The following is a 24,139-nucleotide window of genomic DNA, read 5'->3' on the forward strand; positions in this document are numbered from 1 at the left end:
AGTGACATACAGTGAGTCTCAAACTCCATTGTTTCCTCCTTCTTATATAAATCTCATTTGTTTAAAAGACCTCTGAAGAACAGGCGAATCTCAACATAACACTGACTGTTACGTAACAGTCGGGGTGTACGCCCCCAATATTTGCATATGCCAGCCCATGTTCCCAACATTATGAAAGGCATTAGACAAGGGCAGCCAGTATTAACGTCTGGATCTGCACAGCTGAATCATCAGACTAGGTAAGCAAGCAAGGACAATAGCAAAAAATGGCAGATGGAGCAATAATAACTGACATGATTCATGATAACATGATATTTTTAGTGATATTTGTAAATTGTCTTTCTAAATGTTTCGTTAGCATGTTGCTAATGTACTGTTAAATGTGGTTAAAGTTACCATCGTTTCTTACTGTATTCACGGAGACAAGAGCCGTTGCTATTTTCATTTTTAAACACTTGCAGTCTGTATAATTCATAAACACAACTTCATTCTTTATAAATCTCTCCAATAGTGTAGCATTAGCCGTTAGCCACGGAACACTATCAAACTCATTCAGAATCAATGTTAACATCAAAATAAACACTGTACTTACGCGATTAGACATGCTGCATGACGAACACTTTGTAAAGATCCATTTTGAGGGTTATATTAGGTGTGTGAACTTTTTTTATGTTGTTTAAGGCAAGCGCAAGCTCTTGGGGCGTGGAGCACCAGATTTATAGGGGTAGCAGCCTAAATCGGCTCATTTCTAATTATGCCCCAAAATAGGCAGTTAAAAAAATGAATTAAAAAAAAATATATGGTGTATTTTGAGCTGAAACTTCACAGACACATTCAGGGGACACCTTAGACTTATATTACATCTTTTTTTAAAAAGTTCTAGGGCACCTTTGATGTATTAAAATATTTAAACATAATTATTTTAAAATATATATTTAGATGACACAAAAGTCTGAGGGGTCCGCGATCCAGAAAAGATGGATTCCTGTCATATATTATTATTTCCAACCTTAAAATGAAGGATAAATAGAATGCTGCTACCTGTAGTATAATAGAAAAAAAAAGTATCAACGTGCATTTTTTCTCTCTTTCAGAATGATGTAGCCCTAATGTAAAAACTCATCACTTAACATGTCAGTCCTGAGTTTGTTTGCAGCCCAAACATGTGTGTGCTTTCCAAAGCGGGCAATCAGCACACACTAATAGGAGTGGGAGAGACACAGTTTAAGTGTCACTGTTACCCATGATGCTCTCAGCAGTGGGTAATGAGGCTGAGGTGTGTGTGTGCCACAGGGGTTTATCCAGAGGCCTGTCAACTTCCCGGCAGACTGCTACACATACACATTCACACATTCACACACTCTTCATTTAGATGCTTATGAAACTTTACAGCTTTACACATTGACGGTATATGCACAAATACACACACACACTATGGAGCCATCAGTACTCATTACCGAAAATAAAAGTTGCACGAACAACATGCAGAGAGTGTCTCTTCCCATGAAAAACATAAACATAAATCTAACACATTGTTGACATACTGACATTGTGACCAGTAAGGACAATTAATGGTTGACTGATGTAATGACAAGGTTGATTAATACTCCAATACAATGGTATTTTAATTCAAATATTTTAAACTATTTCTTTATCTGTGAAAAAAACTACTATAACATTTATTATGTTACAAAAGATTTCTAATACAAACAAATGCTGTTCTTTTGAATTTTCTATTCAAGGAATGCCAAAAAAAAAAACTGTATCATGGTATTGATATTGGATAATGATAGTTGCTTCTAAAGCACCAAATCAGCATATTACCTTAGAATGATATTAAGACACTAAAACTGAAGTAATGGATGCAAAATATTCCAACACAGGAATAAATTAAATTTTAAAATATATCAAAACAGAACACAGTTCTTTTAAGTTGTAATATTTCACACAATACTACTGTATTTACTGTATTTTTGAGATGAGGTTCAGGTGTCTAGAGCTAACAGAGTCTTAGTTAGTCTATATATACACGCACACACATTCATACAGTGCCATTTGACTAAAGACCGTTAGCTCCAGACATTTGAACTGAAATGTTGTGACACACAAGATGCTCAAAGTATCTGCTGTCCAAAATAAACCTGACACGCAGCATTCCTGAAGGGTACAAAACACCCCAGCGTCTAAAAGGCTTGAGCGAGAGCTGTGACCAGGAGAGGAACAAGATACTCGGTTATAGTGATAAATCTTGCAGATGCGCGTCATCACGCTCCATGATACGCATACGCACACTCATCAATGCCACTTCGCTTTAATTCAGTTGGGGCACTCCACAATTGACTGCTGCTGAGTGGATAGAACAAGCAAATTATAAAGGATACAAGCATTTTGTAAGTGAGACCAACAGCCAACAGCATTGAGGTCGGGGTTTCAATTCATCAGTGGGTTTAAAATCTGGGCTTTGTGCAGGCTAGTCAAGTTTTTCCACACCAGGCTCAGTAAATCATTTTTTAACGGACATCAATTTGCGCACAGGGGCATGGTCATGTGGAGCAGAAACGGGATCTCCCCAAACTGTTGCCAAAAAACTGGAAGCACAGAATTCTCTTGAATGTCATTGCATGCAGCTGCATTACCATCTTTACTGGAATTAAGAGGCCTAGCAAACACAGAAACAACCCCACATGACTATACCATCAAATTACTGGTACTCAGACAGGTAGTGTTCTCATGGCACAAGCCAAACCAACATTTTTGGTGGTGAAGCATGGTTTACAGCGGCAACATTCTTTACACAACTCCGGCTAACGACAAATGTAGAACACAGAGTTCGCCACAGCTGCTCAGAAAGGAAATCAGAGAAATACTGGGAAGAGAGCGCCCTCGAGGAGGGGCCTGCCGCCCTGGAGACAGTTACCAATGGAAATTGCTCCAAATTTTGAACTTTGGCTCGTTCAAGATCTCATGCCACTGAAAAAACTCAATGGGGGGGGGATGACTGATCACAGAATCAAAAACAGCAAAAACAGATGCACTGAGCACCTTTTGATTCACAACACATGCCTTTAAGAGTATAGAAAAGAACATCAAGATTATTTTAAAGGTTAGTTTGTAGAGTAATACCTCACCAGTACAGTTGTTAAATTTAGACAGAGCGGAATTACGACTTTGCTTCTGAACAATCTTTGTTCTTCCTTCAGCCTATATCAGCCGTTCATTATGATTTTGACAGCAGACCTTGATGTCAAAGAATTTCGTACTCGCACAAAACTATACGGCGAAGTGCGTGTAGGAGTTTGTTTGCGAGGATGGGAGTGAGTGTGTGGGAGAAAGAGAGCCGTGCCCCCGTCACTTCTCCACCCTGCTCCCTCGGCTCCAGCATCTTAACGAGGCTTTTCCCCTCGCTTTGCAGAACGAGGGAGAAGCCAAATAAATAAAAGAATAAAAGGCGAGCGAGAAGAGGGAAAACACACACTGAACTATAATTTGTTATATCTTTCAGCTCCAATTAAAAATAATATCAAATCTTTTTGTTCAACTTCATAACAAGACTTCAAGAGGGCCCCCATGACTCTTTCTATTTGCATCCCTCAACAGCCCACTGGTGCTCCTGAATCACATTAATTATATGACCTACATAGCACGTCGTTAATATTCCAAGCTGGGAGAGGAACTGGGAGCCAATACGGTGGAAGTCTAAATTTGGAGATCTTCAGGACATCAGAGCTCCCGCTTTTCTGGGGTTTGCGCTTTGATCTCCTCCCTCTTGACATTGTTTGCAAATGTCTGTTTAATGGGACTGGCAAACACCAGAATACAGCCACATTCGGAGGGGAGGGGGGGGGTTTCGCTCCCGCCACACTCCCTCCTCTTTTTTTCTTGTCTGCTATCACGCCGTGCCGATGACGACTCTCGGAACGTCGAAACAAAGGGAGACGGAGAGGAAAATCAAGGAAGAGAGAGAGGTGACAGTGTGGCTCACCTCTCACAATACCACGTCTACTGATCTAATCGCTGCTGGGATCAGAGCGCTTAGTGACAGAGAAGTGTTACAGCTGTTCGGGATGTACAAAGTCGGAGCTACTCTGCTTCACAAGTAATGTGTTATGAATATGAATATTTCATAAAGGGGTGGGCGGGGGGGGGGACCACGCGAGGTGCTCCCGTTGTTTGTGCATTAACACACAATACCCGAAGTAAGCGGGCGTGTTCGTGCCCAGAGACATGGAGAACCTGATGTCTTAATCAGTGTCCAGCTGTACTGTGGGCTCCTTCAGAAGATCGAGGCCTGGCTCCTCTAAGCTCGGCCATGAATATGGAGCTGTTCTGCGGTGCGGGGCTTGGTTATGTTTTCTGTCTGATATGTCTGCCCCATTCCCATTTCAAAGGGAGGTCCACCCAGGGGTTTGACTTTTTGATCTGCCTGGCGACTGACTCGACCACCTGCATGCGGTATCAGGCCCCTGGTCTCCGTGGAAGGCTGAGCAGGAGCACTGCGCTGGGCACTGATCCCAACACTACCCCTTCTCTCTTGCTTTCTTGCTCTCTGTCCACATCAGCAGGAGGTCTTTACCCATACTCCAGCTCTGTAGCCATAAGGATGCCATCACAGCCATTTTGAGCTGAAAAGCCCTGCCACACCAAGTCTTCACAAAAATTAAGACTATAAAACAAAACAATGACCCTGTTTACACCTGGCCTTAACATGCGTTTTAAAGGGATAGTTCACCCAAAAATTTAAATTCTGTCATCATTTACTCAACCTCATGTCATTTCAAAACAATAGAACTTTGTTTCTTCTGTGGAGCATACAAGAAGATATTTTGAGACATTTCTAACTTTTTTGAATTCATACAATGGAACTCAAAATTGTTCTACAAACATTTTTCAAAATGTTTTTCAAAACATTTTTCTTCTTTTGTGTTCCATATAAGAAAGGTTCAAGGTACACTGTGATCAGATCACAACATGAAAGAAAAGAGATACTGAGCTCTTGTAATTTGTTCATCCAATTAACAAATTATTTCAATGGATTATACTTTGAAATCTTGTTTCTCTATCTTATTTCACCCAAAAAAGTGCTTTACTGAAGGAAAATAAAATGCAGGAAATCATGGTTTTAAATGTTTTTAAAATTCAGTAAAAGACAGAAAGTTGATTTAACACAACTTCTAATGTAATATGTAAATTGCATTTTGCATGAGTAGGTGTAATTGGATCGCTATCTGATCACACTGTAGATGCACTGGAATTAAGGTGTAAACGCATAAGACTGCATAAGAAATTTATGTTAATGCCAGATATAAAAGGCCACTGTTGTTTAACCCAATCAGACTATTATTTGTGTTAATAGGCCTAAAAAGTACAATTCACCTAAAAGTTAAAGGGTTAGTTCACTCAAAAATTAAAATTCTGTTATTAATTACTCACCTTCATGTCGTTCCACACCCGTAAGAGCTTTGTTCATCTTCAGAGCACAAATTAAGATATTTTTGATAAAATCCGACGGCTCAGTGAGGCCTCTATTGCCAGCAAGATAACACTTTAAGATGTCCAGAAAGCTACTAAAGACATATTTAAAACAGTTCATGTGACTACAGTGGTTCAACCTTAATGAAAAGATGAAAATAATTTTTGTGTGCCACGTTTGAATAAACGACTTTATTCAACAATATTTAGTGATGGGCCATTTCAAAACACTGCTTCATGAAGCTTTACGAATCTTTCGGTTCAAATCAGTGGTTCGGAGTGTGTATCAAACTGCCAAAATCACGCCCCCACGTGACTTTGGCAGTTTGATACAAGCTCTGAACCACTGGTTCGAAACAAAAGATTCTTAAAGCTTCGAAGCTTCATGAAGCAGTGTTTTGAAATCGCCCATCACTAGATATTGTTGAATAAAGCCGTCATTTTGTTTTTGACACACAAAAAGTATTTTCGTCGCATCATAACATTAAGGTTGAACCACTGTAGTCACATGAACTGTTTTAAATACGTCTTTAGTAGCTGGCCATTTTAAAGTGTTAATTACAGTATCTTGCTGGCAATGGAGGGCTCACTGAGCCATCGGATTTTATCAAAAATGTCTTAATTTGTATTCCGAAGATGTGCGAAGGTCTTACGGCTGTGGAATGACATGAGGGTGAGTAATTAATGACAGAATTTTCATTTTTGGGTGAACTAACCCTTTAATATTCCATCATCATTTACTCACCCTTAAGTCATTCTAAACCTGCATAATATTCTTTCTTCTGTGGAGCACAAAAGGACATATACTGAAGAATGCTGATGTCCAAACAAGTTGGTTTGGAACAAAACATAGCTGAGTAAATGATGACAGAAAATTATTTTTTGTGTGTGAACTATCCCTTTAAAACATCAATACAGGAACAGACCCAGTGCAGAAACTATCAGGACTAGAATGGAGCCGCTCAGTTTCAAGTCTTGTAAATACATACTCTTCCAAAACAAACTTAAACTAATTCCAACTGTAAGTTTTCCTGTATAAGAACTTCTTGTGCAAGGTCACATTGCTCACGCTGTTTCAGCCCTCCTCCCAGGCTGCTTTGAAGGCTCGATTGAGTCCAGTAACTTGTGTATTAAACAATCCGTCATCAAAAATGTTTTAATTGGTATGATTATTCTTTAATAATATTATGATTTCTTTAAGCAGGCATCGCCATGAAAAGTTAATGAGATGAGTATGACCATGACAATATAATTAAAACCCTCAGGAGTTTCTGAAGCTGTCCATTAATAATTTAGAACAAGCTGGAGCACGAGACGGCCCAGCTCAGTAGTCTGCTCAGGGAGAGAGACAGAGAGGACCGGGAGCGTAAAACTGCTTTGCCCATCATGATGTGAGTTTACTTTGATTAAGAGCTGAATTACCAGACTATCAGAGATGTGTCACTGTTAAATCCCTCTGTTAGAAACCTTTTGGGATACGCATCTCTTATTTGATACCAGTGTATTATAAACAGATTTGTTTGAACTCTGGAAAGTCGGGATGAAAACAGGAGCTGTGCTCAAAATGCATGCAGCATCCTCGGAGCGGAAGTATCACAGAGTACACATATTTGGAGTCGACTTCACCCACACAGTGCTCTCCACTCAGGGTAAACATCTGGTGCGGCGCGGGTCTCTCTGTCTCCATCTTACAACAATATTTATCACAGCGGGCTAATGCTCTGTCCTCAACTTACTGCTGAGAGCCTGTGAACCTCACCATGACAAACACAACCTGGAGTAAGTGAGTGTGTGCACAAAGGCCAATGCAGATAATCAAGTAACGTAGCGCCACGGGGAGTCAAGTTCACCTCTTTCATTTAAATTACCCTCACATCTGTACTGGCGCAAGCATAGAATTAAATCACACTTTACAGTCTTTAAAAAAAAAATACAAATACAAATGCCATTAACCCTGAAAACTGACAATGCAAAAGCAGATTTTTACACTTTATGAAGAAAATGATTGCTGATTGTACAAAACTAATTACTGTTATGAAAGATCCTATCCCCCTTCCTCAATGACTGATCAAATATGTATCGCATTATTGTGTTCTTGTTTATCAAAAGCACTTTTCCTAGCAGGCTAAGTTGTTAACTAGCTAAGTGATAAGTGAAAAAGTTTAATTTGATTAGTTTTAGCTTCTGTTTATAATTTGTTTAAATTAAAACATGTAAATTAATACATTTTCATGATCAAGAATAAATACACTGTGAAGCGATTTTCTATCAATTCCATTTTTGTTAACTAAATCTAAAACTAAAACTATTAAAAATAATTTTCATTGATTGAAAGCTAAATAAAATTAAATATAAATATTAGATGAAAAACAAAAATTATAAACGAACTGAAAATAAGTTGTAGCTAAATAGAAATATTAGCAAACTTATAAAAACAACAAAAGCACATTAATAAAATTACTAAGTTAAAATGTAAACTTAAAATTTAAATGAAAAAAAAGATATTAAAAAGATAAATCAAAATATTAAAATATATGATAATAGCTTATAAATAATAGTAAAATAACACTGGTTAGCGGCTTTAAAACAAAAAACAAAAACAAAAAAAGAGAGCATATATAGTAGTTGTAGTAGTAATATTTTATATATTGTGCTATTAATCAAATGTCCAAAGGCTAAGCAAGCATGGAATTAAATGAAAGCCAGGAAAATTCATAAAGATGAAAAACATGCCAGGAAAAAAAACACACACACACACACAGAGAGAGAGCATACCAAAACATCTATTTGTTGTCTTTGCTACTTTTCTGTTGCAAATGGCTTTGAGATGCAACGCAACTGTAATATGTGGGAAGGCTTTATTTGTTCTTTTTTTTCAAGCAGAAAGCTAAAAACAAGTTAGGAAGAGAGATACAGAGAAAGAGTGAGAGTAAAAGAGAGAGAGAAGGCCTTTTCTAGGCAGACAGGAAGAACTGGGGGTGCTGTGGGCCTTCATGCAGAAAGGCAGAGGGCTGAAGGGAGACGGCGCGCATGCAAAAAGCTCATAAATCCTGATTTGAGGCGGCCTCAATGCAGCACTACATTGCTTAAATGCTACGTCTGATTTAGTCTTCCCATTAGGTGACAGCTGAACTTTAACATTAATATGATAATATTGAAATAAGTGCGTGTTATTTACTTAGTGGCGGGGCGGGATGGAATAAGAAAGAAACAGAGGGAGGTGGGAAGGAATGGAGGATGATGAATGATTTCTGGACAGCTTCTGTGACACCGGGCGGCCGCAGCCCCTCTAATGAGACTTGACAAAATGGAGACATATGCAGAAATATTGGTTACAGTCTGCGTCCCCGGCATCTTGCTCTCTCTCTCTCTGTCTCTCCTCCTCTCCCTCTCGCTCACCGCACACGTCCTGATTGTCTACGACCACTGAAGCATCTATTTCAATTGGCACTTCCTTCCTGGACCCGAGGTTTTAAATTTAGCTGGTGTCATTTACATATTACTCTTAATCAAAAAAAGAAAAAAAGAAACAAAACCTTGTCGTCACGGTTCAGGGAAGGGTGCAAAGGCACTTTATAAAACGGAGATGTGACAGACGTTAAACTGAATTGTGCGTGTGTGAAGGAGAGAGATTTGAGGCTGGTGGAGAAAACAACAGTAAGTGGAACAGAGAGAGAGAGAGAGAGAGAGGCTGTGCATTGCTTCAGTTATCTCACATCTACCACACAGGGAAAAAAGCCAATATCTCATCAGCCTGCTGATATGAATGATGAGTTCTGCTGTTTAAAGCCGATACTAGAGACAGAATAGTGGGATGAACGCTAGATCTGCTTTAGGGCAGATGAGTGCTGAAAAAAACCCAACTCCAACATGGAATCTGTGCCTGTAGAAGCCAGAACTCTGATTCTGAACATCTGTGATTCATTAAATTATATTGTTAAATGTTGCTGAAATAAATGAAGGGAAAAAATATGTGTGTGTGTGTGTGTGTGTGTGTGTGTGCTTTTGTTTATATTACATTGTGGGGACCAAATGTCCCCATGATGTAATATAAACCTGAGTTCACCTACATCGTGGGGACCAGCCAGCGGTCCCCACAATGTAAATGGATTTATAAATCATATAGAATGAGTTTTTGTGAAAAAGTAAAAGTTTGCACAGTTTCCTGTGAGGGTTAGGTTTAGGGGTAGGGGCAGGGTAGGGGGATAGAATGTACAGTTTGTTCAGTGTAAAATGCATTGAAGTCTATGGAAAGTCCCCACAATTCACAAAAACAAACATGTGTGTGTGTGTGTGTGTGTGTGTGTGTGTGTGTGTGTGTGTGTGTGTGTGTGTGCTTGTTTTTGTGACATATCAGGACACAACTGTGTATAATGACATGGGTATGACATAGGTATTACAAAAAGAGGTGACTTATGAGGACATTCCCCATGTCCCCACTTTTCAAAAGGCTTATAAATCATACGATGAGTTTTTGTGAGAAAGTAAAAACACACACATGCACAGTTTCCTGTGATGGTTAGGTTTAGGGTTAGGGGTAGTGTAGGGGCTGTGTGTGAGTATATAATAATGTAAAATATATATATAATATGTGTAATGTGTATAATATACACATACGTACAACTACACACACATACTACCATTCAAAAGTTTGGGCTCAGTAAGATTATTTATTTTATTTTTTTTAATTGATAATTTTACTCACCAAGAATTAATTAATGAAAAATTACAGTAAAGACTTGTGCATTGTTACAAAAATTTAAAATAAATTCTATTCTTTTAAACTTTCTATTCATCAAATAATCATGAAAGAAATTTATGTTTTCTACAAAATATTAAGCAGCACAATATATATATATAATATATATATATATTGTATATTATATATATATATTATATATAATATATAATATAATATATTATATATATTATATATTATATATATATATATATATATATTGTGCTGCTTAATATTTTGTAGAAAACATAAATTTCATTTTATATATATATATATATATATATATATATATATATATATATATATATATATATATATATATATTTTTTTTTTTTTTTTTTTACACAATATTCAAAAAGGTTTTCAATGGGAACTCTGCATATTTAAATACAGAATTCCACACTATTTCCCTGATAAATATAATTTAAAATGTGAAAAAAAAAGAAAAAGAAAAAAAGTGATGATTCCATGGAGGTCAAATAAGGACAAACTGTTTTATGTCCACAATCTGTCCACAGTTTGTTTTTAGTCTACATTCAAAAATGCAGTGAGCAGAAGTGGGGTATTTTGGGTAATTGGATTTTACTAAATTACTAATTACAAGACCATTCAGATTAATATTATGCAACCACAGTGCATAACAATAAGTGTGTTCATTTGTGTGTTCATGCAGTGAATTGTATGGGGCCGCTGTCAAACACATCCACAGAGAGGTATCAGAAACGGTCCCTACCTTACTCTTACCTTCTCAGCATGCCAGTCAGGATCCGAGAGCTCTTGCCCAAGTTAGCATCCGTCTCTCTCAGCTGAGAGAAAAAGAGAAAAAGAGGTCATGTTATATTTGTGCTATAAAAAATAGACTTAGAATGTCTATAGACTTTAGTGAGAGAAGCTACTAAATTTTGTTCATTCAGTACTTTATTTCCTGTTTGTTACTACACTTTCTTTCACTTTTATGTTTTATATCTAATATATGGCTCATGTAGCAGGACGCATAAGTAAAAGCCGTGTGTGTGTGTGTGTGTGTGTGTGTGTGTGTGTGTATGTGTTTAGGAATGCTGACATTGCTATGGAAGTAAAGCCAGAGTTCTGGCAGCCTTCAGATACGTGACTCTGGCTGGCCTCCTTGAGAAAGCCTCCATCTCTGTCCTCGCAGTCAGCGGGGACATGTGTATGTGTGTGTGTGTATGCGTTTATGTTAGCGGGCAGGCTCAGGGACAGATGTGGTTTTAGGCGGGTTTGGGTTCTGGCACCACCAACAGCCCAAGAGCTGCCTGATGTCTCTCTCAACGATGGATCTGTCCCATGAGAGCTCCCTCGGCTTTTCTCTCTTTCTCTCTCAGGTCAAAGTTGTGCCAGCACGAAAACACATGGTGGAGCTCTCCGTGAATTAGGAACCCAAAACAAGAACCACAACAAAAGAGATTACCAGTACAGCAGATCTAGAGCAGAGTCCGATTACAGACTAGTAAATGGTCTTGGTAAGATGATTCCCAGTAGCTTGATTCAATGCCTGAATTTCACTGAATAGAGTTAAAAGAGTCACAGTCACGCAGGCCTAAACCTAAATAAAGAAAAAATACCACAAACCACTATTGTAGCATAACCAGACACAGGAATATTGCCTATACAGCAAGACATTTTAAAACATAATATTTAAATTTTATGAAATTTGGTCACTGTAATTTATAATCAAAATCAAATCTCTTAAAATCATTTAATCTTTGTGATCTCTGATACTATTTTTATGATCCCAGCTCAAAACGAATAATACATTTTGGACTGTTTTAAAATTCCTTGTCAAAGTCAACCAAACCAGAGAGAAAATGCAACATTGTAACAATTTTTAATCCATGTCTCAAAGCAAAAAAAAAAAGAGACCACGAAACCGAAAACAACCAGAAGTAAACGCTTTTTTCCCCCATTTATTTTAAAGTTTACCATGCAAAAACATCAAATTTGACGTTCGAAAATGGCAATTTGAGCTGAACTCTGGAATACAAATGGCACACAAACATTCTGACCAATGAGGTGGCAATTTGTTTCCCAAGCGACAATTTTTGGTCCATTTTTAAATGCAAGTTTAAGTAAATCAAATTGAAGGACAAAATTCTACACTGTAACAATTCAAAGTCAAAGCCAAACCACAAATTGAAAATGACCTGAAGTCTTTGGAATTTTTCTCCATCTTTATTTGCATGCATACCATGCAAAAACTATCCAACTTTGACGTCCAACCATCTAGAGATTTAGAAATGCCACTTTGAGCTAAACCCTAAAATATATAAGCAACACACAAACATTCTGACCATTGAGGAGCAAGTTTTCTCCCATTTGACTTTTATGAACAACATTTTGAAATGTTGGCTTGTGTACATGAATCAAATTGCAAATAAACAATTTAGTAGTCTCTGTTTCAGAACAAACAAACCAAAATACAAGTTAAAATGCACCTTAATCAATGCAATTTTTCCACTTATGATTGTTTGGAACCGTAATAGCACTACTTAACAAGTAGGTGTGAGATAAGTTATGTGTCAAACTTAAAGTTAGGGTTAGATGCTTGTTCAAATGCTTGTTCAATGAGGATGACCAATAGTAATAGAGCTGCTTGCAAGGCACCAGGCCTCTGTTAGCGTTTGTGTGCGTCTGTTTGAAAGAGACTGAGTGAACTGATTGTTAAGAGACACTCCAAAAACTCTTTCATCTGCCGTTTCCTTCTCTCAAAAAGCAGTTTATTGCTCTTTCCATCTAATGTCTTCTTATCATGCTTTCTTTTCTTTTCTCCTCTCCATTTTTCCTGCCCGGCAAAATGTCTTTAAAGTGTGAGGGCCAGTCGGGGCTCCAGGGAAGGAGAGCTATTCTCCATAGACAGCAGACCTTTGAAAGGAAATGTTTTATTTCCTTTGAAATGAGCTGCCTGCCCAACTGCCATGTTGTGATCTTTAAGCATCCTTCATAAGAAGCCATCAGAGAGGCCCCTGACTGAGCTCTCTATACCTGTCTTCAGGAATAAAAGACAGGGTGAGAGAGAAAAAGAGAGAGAGGTAAGACTATGACAGTGGACACGGCAGGGACAAACAAAATAGAAGGGATGGACAGAGATATGGAAAGGTAAAAACGATTATACATGCAGAGGATAAAGTAACAAATAAAGGTTGAAGTAAGGAGGGGGGAGTAAAAAAGGGATGAGTATGTAGGGAGAGACATTTGATACCTGGTAGGAGGAGTGACACTCAAAAAAAGCTCACAACAGTCCTCTATATCATCACCTTTCAGTCTAAGTGTTGCATAGTTATGTCTATATTGCCCTGATGGTTATCGATATGGCTGGGTAAAAATAAAGATTTTTCCACTATCTGATTTGTGTGTGTGCGTGTGTGTGTGTGTGTTAAATTATGTATATAAAATATAATTCAATCAGATCTAATTGAATTGAGACTGAGAAACAAATGAAAATCGAGAAATGGCAGATATATTAAATTTACACATGCCATAACACCATAGACATTGAGGGGGACAAGTTCCCCCCAGTTTCCCCCCAAAATTGTATATTATTGATGCTTAAAAGTTACATTATTAGGCTGGTCTGCCTCACTGGCCTAACAGCACTTGTCACTGTCAGAATGAGTGGGCTGGCCAATCAAATCAAAGGAGGCGGGGCTTACTGTTCACAGAAAACAAGTACGAATTCCAAAGCGACACTTTCGTTTTAGCAGTGAAAGAGTAAGAGGCGAGCGCGTAGCTAAACATTTAGTATTTAATGACTGTTTTATGACTGAAATTTTCAGCGACCGTCAGTCATATACAACGATGCAATGTACTAAACAGTTTTATGAAATTTCACTGTTTTGAATTGAAAACATGCTTTTAATTAATTAACATGATATGATTAATGTAATTCATAACTGAATGTGATGAGAAAAGAAACGGTTTGTTTTGGACATATTAGACATAAAAATAAGAGTGAATATTTATTTAAAAAAAATATTTGCAAATAGTTTAAATTGCTTACTTAAAAACACAATAGAACTGGAACTTTTACCATTCTTTTTCAATATTCCCTTAAATCCCTTTTGATTTTTTAATTATTTAATTCCTTTTAATAAAAAAGAAATTAGTTCTGCAAAAAGGATCACAATTTATTAGTAAATTAGCCTAATATTCATTTATATTAATGAGGTGAAATTTATGTATTTTTAAATGTGGCTTAAGTGTCCAAATATTTTTTGAGATCACTATAAAAACCTATTTCTGGAAAAGTATCTAGTGTCTACACCAGTCTGGAATCTACAGTCCCTTCCGTGACATCCGTCCAGCACAATCACACATGTAGCTGCGAAAAGACTTTCAGAATTATAGCAGCCGGAAGAACAGAGAACAAACCCTTGTTCTGTCTGGAGGTATTTGTTGTCCATCTATGCCCGATTAGACAGTCTTGCATCATGTGTGACCTCACCACATGAGACAGGACAACTACAAAGGCTTCTTATTGGTGCTGTGCTCTGTGTCAAACATTCTGTGCTCTGTACATTCAATCAATCATTTCAGCAGGCCCGCTATGCTAATGCGCGAGAGGTTCGAGCTGGTGTTAACTGCATGCGCTTGAGTGTGCTCCCGTCCTCTTGTCAAGTGTCTGATCTAGGGCACTTTGTGTCATCCCAAAGAGCCAAGATCTGATCAAGTCAAGTATTTGTAAGCCTGTGTAATTGCTTAGTGAGAAAAGTGTGTGTTTTTGTTCTGTTTGAGTGTAGCCTCCCGAGGACCGTCTCAGGAGTTGTTTGAGTGTGTTTGTGGGTGTAAACTCACCCGCTCACGGGACCGTTGGATCTTCTCACGGTCGCTGTTCAGGTTGGCAAGGATCTCCTGTCCCACTTGCTCTGTAGAGGATAAGAGGAGAAAACAGGGTGAAATTAAACCACAAAATGTTGTTTAGGCTGTCTTAAGATGTGGGAGCATTTATTCCTGATCTTTGAATTTCAATAGTCATTTCAATAGGAATCTACACAATCAGAAATTTTGAGTGAAGGCGAAAGATTTCCCCACTCAGATTTCATAAAAGGTTCAAGTTAGCTGCTCACACAACAGAAAGATGCTTAGTTTGAAAGTGACTGTAATTGATACAGACTGCTGACAAGAGAAAGTGGACCTTTTTTGTTAATATGTCATTTTGTTAATGTGACCATACCTTTAGGTGTGTGTACACACTTGCTTAAAGTGGATTTTTTTTTAGAGTTCATTTTTTTCTGTAAAAAAACATGCACATACACTAGGATGGAAACACATTTAGCAAAAAAATTCCTAAATTTGCATTAAGAACTGCAGGTGAATATTGTAAAATGTTTGACTAATATATATCACCATTCTTTCCACAATTCATTAATAACAATACTTTAAGACAATTCGTTTGTATTACAAGTTTTAGGAAATGTTGTTTAAATATGTAAATGATGACCTAATTAAATATCCACTGATTTGCATACATTTCTGGAAAAGAAATCTGAACACTGGATAAAGCCAAGTTCACAGTTTTTGTTTAATTTTGTTGATATATTCAAGTTATTTGTGTTTAGAGGATTTTGGATATTTCTTTACATAACTCCATAAGTCAGAAAATACTGCCAACAGCATGGGGGAAAAAACACCATATTTTATAGAAATAAAATGTTATATAAATCAGATGAATGTTATATGATCAAAACCTTCTGTAAAAAACTTCAGAATATAGATAGGAATAAAAGTTTACATACACATTTTTCACATAAATGTTTTACTAGTGGGTGCATGTCACTATAGTTCATTTATGTAAGTGAGGATAGCAAAATAAAGTAAACTGTGACATATTATACCCAAAAATTCTTCATACAGTGGACTACCAGTAAAATTGATAAAAAATATGGAACCAAACATTATTCAGACACTTTGACTTGATCATGTTTTGCTTAAGTTTTATCTGACATAATTATGAAAAAAAAAATTATTAATTATATTATTTTTTTCTGACACAGCTTAACTCTGAGATCTTGTCATATTTTATATATTTTTTCAACTGTAGTGAATAAACTGTATTAACGATTAAAATGTTCAAGGTGTCTGAATAAATTTTGGTTAGAATGTATATAAGTACACACATGCATGTACAAAAATATAAATACACACATGCATGTACAAAAATAGATTATATATATATATATATATATATATATATATATATATATATATATATATACATAATAAATATACAGAGCACATATGTTATGAAACAAACTTTTAAAAAAATTATAAAACTAAAATTTACATTTTGGATGTTTTCTTTCTACTAGTCTTGGAAACACTTAAAAAAAAGGCTGCACATTCTAACAACGAAGGGGAACGACAAATTGCAAGATAAAACCTCTGCTTTAATGAAAAAGTATTTCAGTCACATGCGACCTTTCTTGATACCTAGTTAACTCAAATCTGAAAGAAGACATGCCATGGAAGCAAAATAGCCCAAAATCTCAAAAATGACCAGTGTCTGAAAAAAAAACATTGGTTTTGCCTTTAGTACTTTGCCTTTAAAAATATGTGACTTTGTCTCAAGTTAAAGACTTACAATGAAGGAGGGACATATCACGATTTCAGAAACTTGAAGTGGGCTCTTTGAAAAAAAAAGCAGTCAAAAATCCACAGCAAGCCAAATTCTGGCTCATGTAAAAGTCTAGTTCTGTTCTCTGATGTCTAGGGATCTCAAACTACATCTCCTTCTCACCAACATGCTGTCTTAAATATTTTGCATATCCCAGCATGCCGCATCACACCGAGCACGATCAGCACATGTAATATTCAGCTGCTTGCTCACAAACACATTTCATCTGTCACGGACGTACACCCATTTATACGCTCGCACTTAGATAAACATCCCGTACATGCCGTCTGACAAGCTTGTCCATGGTCACTGTCATATTCACATCCCAAGGGTCAAAAATACAAAAAAAAAAAAAAAACAATGAACAAAACAAAAATCCCATCATCCCTTCCTCCTGCAAAACCCTTTCCACTATAAGTAAAAACCACATTAGCAGTATGAAGAGGAAGAGAGTAAAAAAAACAAAAAAAGTGAAGTGAAAAATCTTTGCATGGATCAAAGCTACGCTTTCAAATGCACCAAACAATTGTGAGTAAACAATGCACTCATGACTGGATTACGCTACACAGGTGCAGCTCTCAAAGAGTCAGCGTGACGCTCAAGGAACAGGCTAAATCTGCGCTAGCACGAAATATCAGAGAACGAGAAAGACCGACACAAGACGTGGTTACACACGCGTCTCTTGCCTTCATTAATTTCCAATCAGGCTGAGGACAGATTGAAGGATACTCAGATTAGATGGAGCAGTCACAGTGCATGTGACAGATAGGCCAGATTAAAAGAGCGAATAGAGATATTAATAACCATCATAACCATGGACGGTCGTCGAGCCCGAGACACTCTGCCGCTCACCCGTGAGTGGAAATCTTGTGTAAAGAAAATTAAGCACCGCTATCTGTCTCTGTCCAGGGCGAAAGGGGCCTTTAAACAAATGAATGTGACACGGCCACAATGGCAACAATGCAATACACATGCGCTCAGACACGCTCGCTCATATATCACTTCAGATGATAGATGAGACCGATGACATGAAGGGGTCTGAGCGCAAATGAAACAATCCTGTCAGCGCGCTATAATCTACGCTCAACGAGATATAAATAAACAGGAGGGGGGAAAAAAACGAAGTAGGTACAATAGAAAGCTTGGATTGTCATATTTCTCAAACGCCTTTGAGTTGTAAATGCTTTCTTGATACTGAGATATTCAGAGTCAAGGTCTCCTATTCAAGGTTTGTGAGCTCTGCTATCTCAATTGAAAATAGAGAAAATAGAGCAGGTACATAAAAAAAATTTGCACAAAATCAAGAAACAGAAGGGTTGGCTGGCTAACTACATAAAACCGTTCCATGGTGTCTTCCTGTGCCACTGAAAACACGGAATAAAAGCTGTTAAACCAAACTCTGTATAATGTAATATTCCTGCGGCCAACACACTGTAAAACACATTATGGACTCTGGTTTCTTTTTCCCCTGTGCATGAGCGCAAAGATAAATATTTCTCTTAGTTGTGGGACCGCAAATTGATGTTGCCATTAAGAACGAGCTCCAAAAGCACACACACACAAAAACACACACTGTTGGACGATTAGCTGTGTGTTCACCACATCCCACGGGTGAGAGGAACTTTACCAACCACAATTCCACGGCTCTCTTCCTCTTTTGATATATCGGTTTGTCTCGGTTTATATGTTTCACTAATAATCGGATCTATCTGTCTCTCTTCTCTATTCGTATATTTGAGACTTGGACAAGAATGTGGTAGAGGTTTGAGCAGAGAGTTTGGCTGGAGAAAAACAAGCACTCGGTGAGAAAGGGAAAACAACATGATTTCTCTTCCTTCCTTTTCTATGAAGAAAAAAAGAGAGCGAAAAACTCACTTGACATTATAGACATACTTCTTACTAGACATTGTAGAGGGATAGTACGCCCCAAAATGAAAATTGTCTAATTTTTCAAAATCTGTATGGCTTACTTTCGTCTGTGGAACAAAAAAGAAAATATTTTAAAGAATATTTAAACTGTTTTTGTCCAAAAAAGCAAAAAAACAAAACAAAAAAACAGTGGCTTTTATTGTATGGAAAACAACACCATTTTCCCCTCAAAATGTCTTCTTTTGTGTTACATAGAAGAAAGAAAGTCATATAGGTTTAGACCAACATGAGAGAAAATGACTTTTTTTATTTTTTTTATTTCTGTGTGAACTATCCCTTTAACAGCAGCATTAAAAAGGTGTTTTAATTGTTATATACAACAACACACACCAAGATACATTACATTTAGATCGCAGGTCATCATCGTGTGCAATAAAACTATACACATGAAGCGTAGCATGAATTATGGTCATTTATTCTTTTGCATGCATCACTTTGGATACATGTCTACTTAATGAGGTGCTAATTAATTATCACACGCTTTAATGAGGATGCTGACATTCTGTAAATTGAGGGTGTAGCTGTGAAAAACAGGCGTTCGAGAATGAGAAAAAAACCTAAATAAATAAATAAGTAGACCTCATGCTTACGATCACGGCTTCGTGCTCATAATGATATAAAATATTCTTCCCCCGTTTAAGGCCCTATTAACAATTTAAATGACCCTGACGCCAAGCTTTTCCACAGGCATGCTCTAGTTAAAGATCCAGATCCCCAAGGCCCATTTAACAAGGATATTACTAAAATCTATAACAGCGCAATCATTACCAATGGGCTGGTTTTAATGCAGACTCTTTAACTGATTGCTGACCACCACTTGTGGACAAGTGAGCTCTAACTGCTTTACATTAGAGTAGGGCTGTGCCAATACTATCATATTTCAAATTATGATTATTCTTTCTCACAATTTTATTTAAGATTTATGTGTTCACGATTTAATTTCCCACAGATCAAATGATGAAGCGAAAAATGACCTTTGAATCTGGCTTTTCTCTTTGCAATTCTATCTATGAGACACAGAACTGGATAAAAGCCAAGTGAAACATGCAAGAAAACAGATGCAAAGGATGGTCATTACAGATTTATGAATGCAACACTATTTTGGACACCGCAACGAAGTCAAGCTAGCATCTGTTTTTAATAAATGACAAATCACAAATAGGAATAATGAATTCAGTGTGTCAAAATATCTTTTGTGTCCACTGCATTGACCTGAGATCAATCTGTGACGTCCTTTAAATGTCAAATAGGCCAATGTTTAACAAACCTGAACATGAATAGAGAGCATAGCATTGCATAACATTGGTACATAGCAAAAGACAAAATCTGCATGCATATGGCACAGTTTTGATTGTGATCCAATTATCATATTGTGATTCATCACAATATATGAATTGTGGCATGTATTGTGATGCTCATTGTATTTTGAAGTATTGGGGGACTGGGTAAAATATCTATTTTTCTGATTTATCACACTCATAATTTGAACATCATTCATACTTCATTTGATATTGATTCTTTAAATCCAAATCGATCTTTTACTAACTCAACATGGCATAATTTAAGCCATGTATTACTATAATTACTCGAATTAATATTTCCGTAATGTACCGAGTTAACAGATTAACTAGTGTGTTTCCTGTACCACTTTTCAGCAGTCACAGCAAAAGAAAAAATATATCATATGTCTGGGAGTTTACAGTCTGTAAGTAATCAAATAAAAAGACTGTATACCACAAAATAACTGCATGAAATGTCTTTCTATTGCGTTGTCTTTGTGGGCTGCATGCAGAAACAAACATACAACGAGAATCTGTCTCACAAACAAATGACATTTTTAGTGAATCAAAAACATACACTGCGATCAGTGAATTTTGATTCCCGAAATGAATGACACTTATTAACTAGATCTTTTTAGTGACTCGAAAACATACAGCATGTCCAGCGAATCCCGAATCCCTAAACAATGACTCTTATGATCTGGTTTACAATACTAGATAAGTCAAAGAATGTATTTATGTAAGCAAAATGGACATTATAAATGAAATTAGTCAGAAACTAATCAGACTCTGATCAAAACAGATCAGGAAATCTGTATTGATTCCAAGCCTATTGTGATTCAGCACAAGAAGTCTCTAAAACATCTCGACACATTGAAAGACTGAGTGTTTAATAACCAGTAATTCCATCAGCTGTTGTTAATTTCTTTTTATCTTATTTCTTCGTGCAATTCTGAGTGTATTGCTTCTACTTTAATACTTTTCCCATCACCCCAAACTGCTGAAACATTGTGTTAGTGCAGTGAAAGTCTTTTTCATCTTTCGGTCTGTCTGTCTTTCCCTTCTGTGACTGACCGTGCCTGTCTGCCTTTGAGCTTGGCCTGCAGGAACATCAAATCACTCAGGACATCTCGGAGGTCCGAATGTCACTCGTTTTCATCCCTTCTTCCTGCCAGCCGTTGGCAGTAAGATGGAGGCAGAACACACCGGGGAAGAAGCGTTTTCCACCTCTTCGTTCCATCGTCCTTATATCAGTCCATCCACCTCCCCTCAGCAGACACGTATAATTGGGCACATCATCAATTTTACAGCAGCTGTTTGAGTGTGAGTCCTCTCTGAGTTGTCTGAAGCCCTCTGTCTGTCCCCAGAGCTGAAAGGGTACATGCCCTGACACAGGCTCACTCCCAGGCTCCGGACTGCTTTTTATTACAGAGTTGCAGCCACTTTTTGAAGGTTACCACACACACTTCTATCTGGACACAATCCACAGACACAGCCAAATGAGAGCAAAAGCGCCCAGGGGAAGAGTAAAGGCAGGTCCGACACCGACTGTCCCACACAGACACACACACACACACACACACACACACACACACACACAAAGAGCAACGCGGAAACACAGTTCCTTTCCCTTTATTTTAGACAAGTTATTCCCCTGTCTCGGAGCAAAGTGCTGATGGCACTTTTATTATTCTTGTTATTTGTTTACAGTATTCAACTGCTGACCTAACCAAACTTGAGCATCCTTCTCTGTTGTACAATGAACAAACGTAATATCAAAAATGAAAATTCTGTCATTATTTACCAACCCAAATCCAAATGATTTTCTTTCTTACATGGATCATTTAAAAAACTTTTTTTTTTTTTTGACGAACCTTCAAAAACTTCTAAAACAATAAAATACTTCACTGACAAGAACCAGCACAAAATAACAATACTTTCACTAATCCTGTTCATGACTAAAATGAGTAGAAGTCTGATTTGAAAACAAATTATTCCGTTCAAATTGTGAATTATATTATTAAATTTTATAATTAATAATTATACATTGTGAACAATTACTAGCTTAAAAGAACAATTCATTCACTGAGAACTGCTGCAATTGACCCTTCACAAAGACCGCCCCCCTTAGTAACTGTTGCTTTGTCCGACAAGCCGTGGCGCTGTCACGCCACACAGAGTGAAAAATACATTGCAGAACAAAGTGGAAGCTGATAACACGTCGACAGAAAAGACAGAGCAGGTTACTTATGATGTTAAACAAAGTCCCAGCTTTCAAACTGTGTTGTTATTAAAGAAATTCAAACAATAAAAAACGTTTTGTGGCTCTTTAATATGTTTTGACCATGGTCGTGACAGATTGCTGTAACGCCTCAGCTCAAGAGGCTCGTTAACCAATCATCTCTTCCTACTAGTCCATTTATAGCGTCAAATAAACATGAATGAACATGAGAAGGAATGTTGTTTCAAACGCGTAGATACGTCAATATACACAATTTTTCAAGTTTAACTCCACCGAGGTAAATCTTCTAACTATTGGCTGCTTTGTTGGACAAAATGGCGGATACGGCATTCTGATTGGTTAGATCGTTTGTCAATCAAACTCTTGGTGAAGGGTCAATTGGATCACAGAGTTAGCTGAATCATAGCAAACAAAAGATTCAGTTCACTTTGTGAATTATAACAATAAAATCTAACGTATGGCTTCATGAATACATGAATACATTATGATTTTTTTTTTTTTTTGGTGTTTTACATACACAGTCACTATAAACTGAGGATTTTTCAGTGAAAATTCTTTAAAATGATCCTGATATACAAAATAAAAAAATCAAATAAGTTTGGTATGAAATTTTTGATGTACTACTAAGGTAAAATCATCAACCTAAAGTTAAACTTGGGCCTAGTCTTCTCCAAAACCATGATAAGTAATGGTTTCTTCAAAACCAAGACACAAGTAAGTGTTTAACAGCCTAGATAGTCAGAGGACGTATGGAATGATACGGATATCAAGAGAATATATTGGTTTCAGAGGAATGAATGAGAGAGATCGAGAGAAATAAGGTAAGGGCCACGGCCTGTCTGTGCGAGAGCAAGCGCTGGGTAATCAGGCCCCATTTCACTGGCCTTTTTTCACTCCGCTGAGCTCTGTTTTATTCATTGGCTCAGCCCTGACCCTGCCGCGCTTCTGCTCTGACAAATCACTTCTGATTAAGACAAATCTTTATTAGCCGGCCACTCAACTTTCCCTATTAATCATTCGCTTCTCTCTCTCTCGGTCTCTCTCACACACAGCACATCTCACACACTCTTCTAAAGGCTTGATCACTGCCGATTGTTGTGTATGGAGATGTTAGGGCTTCTTCTGGCTGATAAGACACAGGTTTAATGGGTATGAATGACCATGCCAGAGGGAGAGTGTGCGCTAATAGAACCATTTGTTTAAGCTGGGGGGGAGAGGACAGAGAAAATGAACACCGATTTCCCCACCTACTTCCATTCTTCTGAGATTGAGCTTTGAAAAGGAAGACTCTATCAGTGCCTCTAGAAGGACCGGAGGACAAGGCATACTGGAGAATGGGTTCAATAGCAGAATGCTCCTATGAACACCAAAAACAAAGATTAGAGTGATTCTTCAATTATAAGAACTTTTTGTCCTCTCTATAAAAAAACCTTAAAGGATAGCCTATAATAACTCTTTTTTTTAACGTTATATAAAAGTTTCAAGTTATTATTGTCACTACATAATCACCTATATATAATTTTTAAGAAAGCTGAAAGGTTAAATTTGCCAGAATTGTTGGTAACCAGACTTTTACATTTTTTTTTCCCTCTATAATTAGTTAAAATTGAGAAGAAGAAAAAAGAAAAAAAGATGCAATTAAGATTTTTGCATCAGGATTTGTGAGTAATAAATACTTTATTCCAGCAAATGTGATAATTTTAACATACATTAGTAGCATTTTCAATATTTTAAGTTGTCAAAAGTACCCATAATTGAAGAATCACCCATAAATTGTCATCAAACTATAAGAAAAAGGAACCCCATTTTTGTTAAATGCCATTGTTTTCGACAAGTCGAGTCTTACCTAGCAC

The 24,139-nt window shown here is 37.1% G+C and overlaps 1 protein-coding gene across 4 annotated transcripts in view; it reads right to left on the reverse strand.

Annotated features, from left to right (window-relative positions):
- Nucleotides 1-24,139, reverse strand: part of vti1a (vesicle transport through interaction with t-SNAREs 1A) — a 141,123-nt gene that overhangs the window by 44,746 nt on the left and 72,238 nt on the right. For 2 of the 4 annotated variants that reach the window (XM_067370215.1, XM_067370214.1), the window contains 2 exons: nucleotides 15,017-15,087; nucleotides 10,952-11,013 (listed from right to left, as the gene is read on the reverse strand). In XM_067370215.1, the coding sequence (XP_067226316.1) occupies nucleotides 10,952-11,013; nucleotides 15,017-15,087 (133 nt within the window). Of the gene's footprint in view, nucleotides 1-10,940; nucleotides 11,014-15,016; nucleotides 15,088-24,139 lie in introns of all 4 variants that reach the window. The other 2 variants (XM_067370217.1, XM_067370216.1) reach the window with 1 other exon arrangement.

The sequence above is a fragment of the Chanodichthys erythropterus genome, chromosome 19 (genome assembly GCF_024489055.1).
Source record: "Chanodichthys erythropterus isolate Z2021 chromosome 19, ASM2448905v1, whole genome shotgun sequence".
Classification (NCBI taxonomy): Eukaryota; Metazoa; Chordata; class Actinopteri; order Cypriniformes; family Xenocyprididae; genus Chanodichthys; species Chanodichthys erythropterus.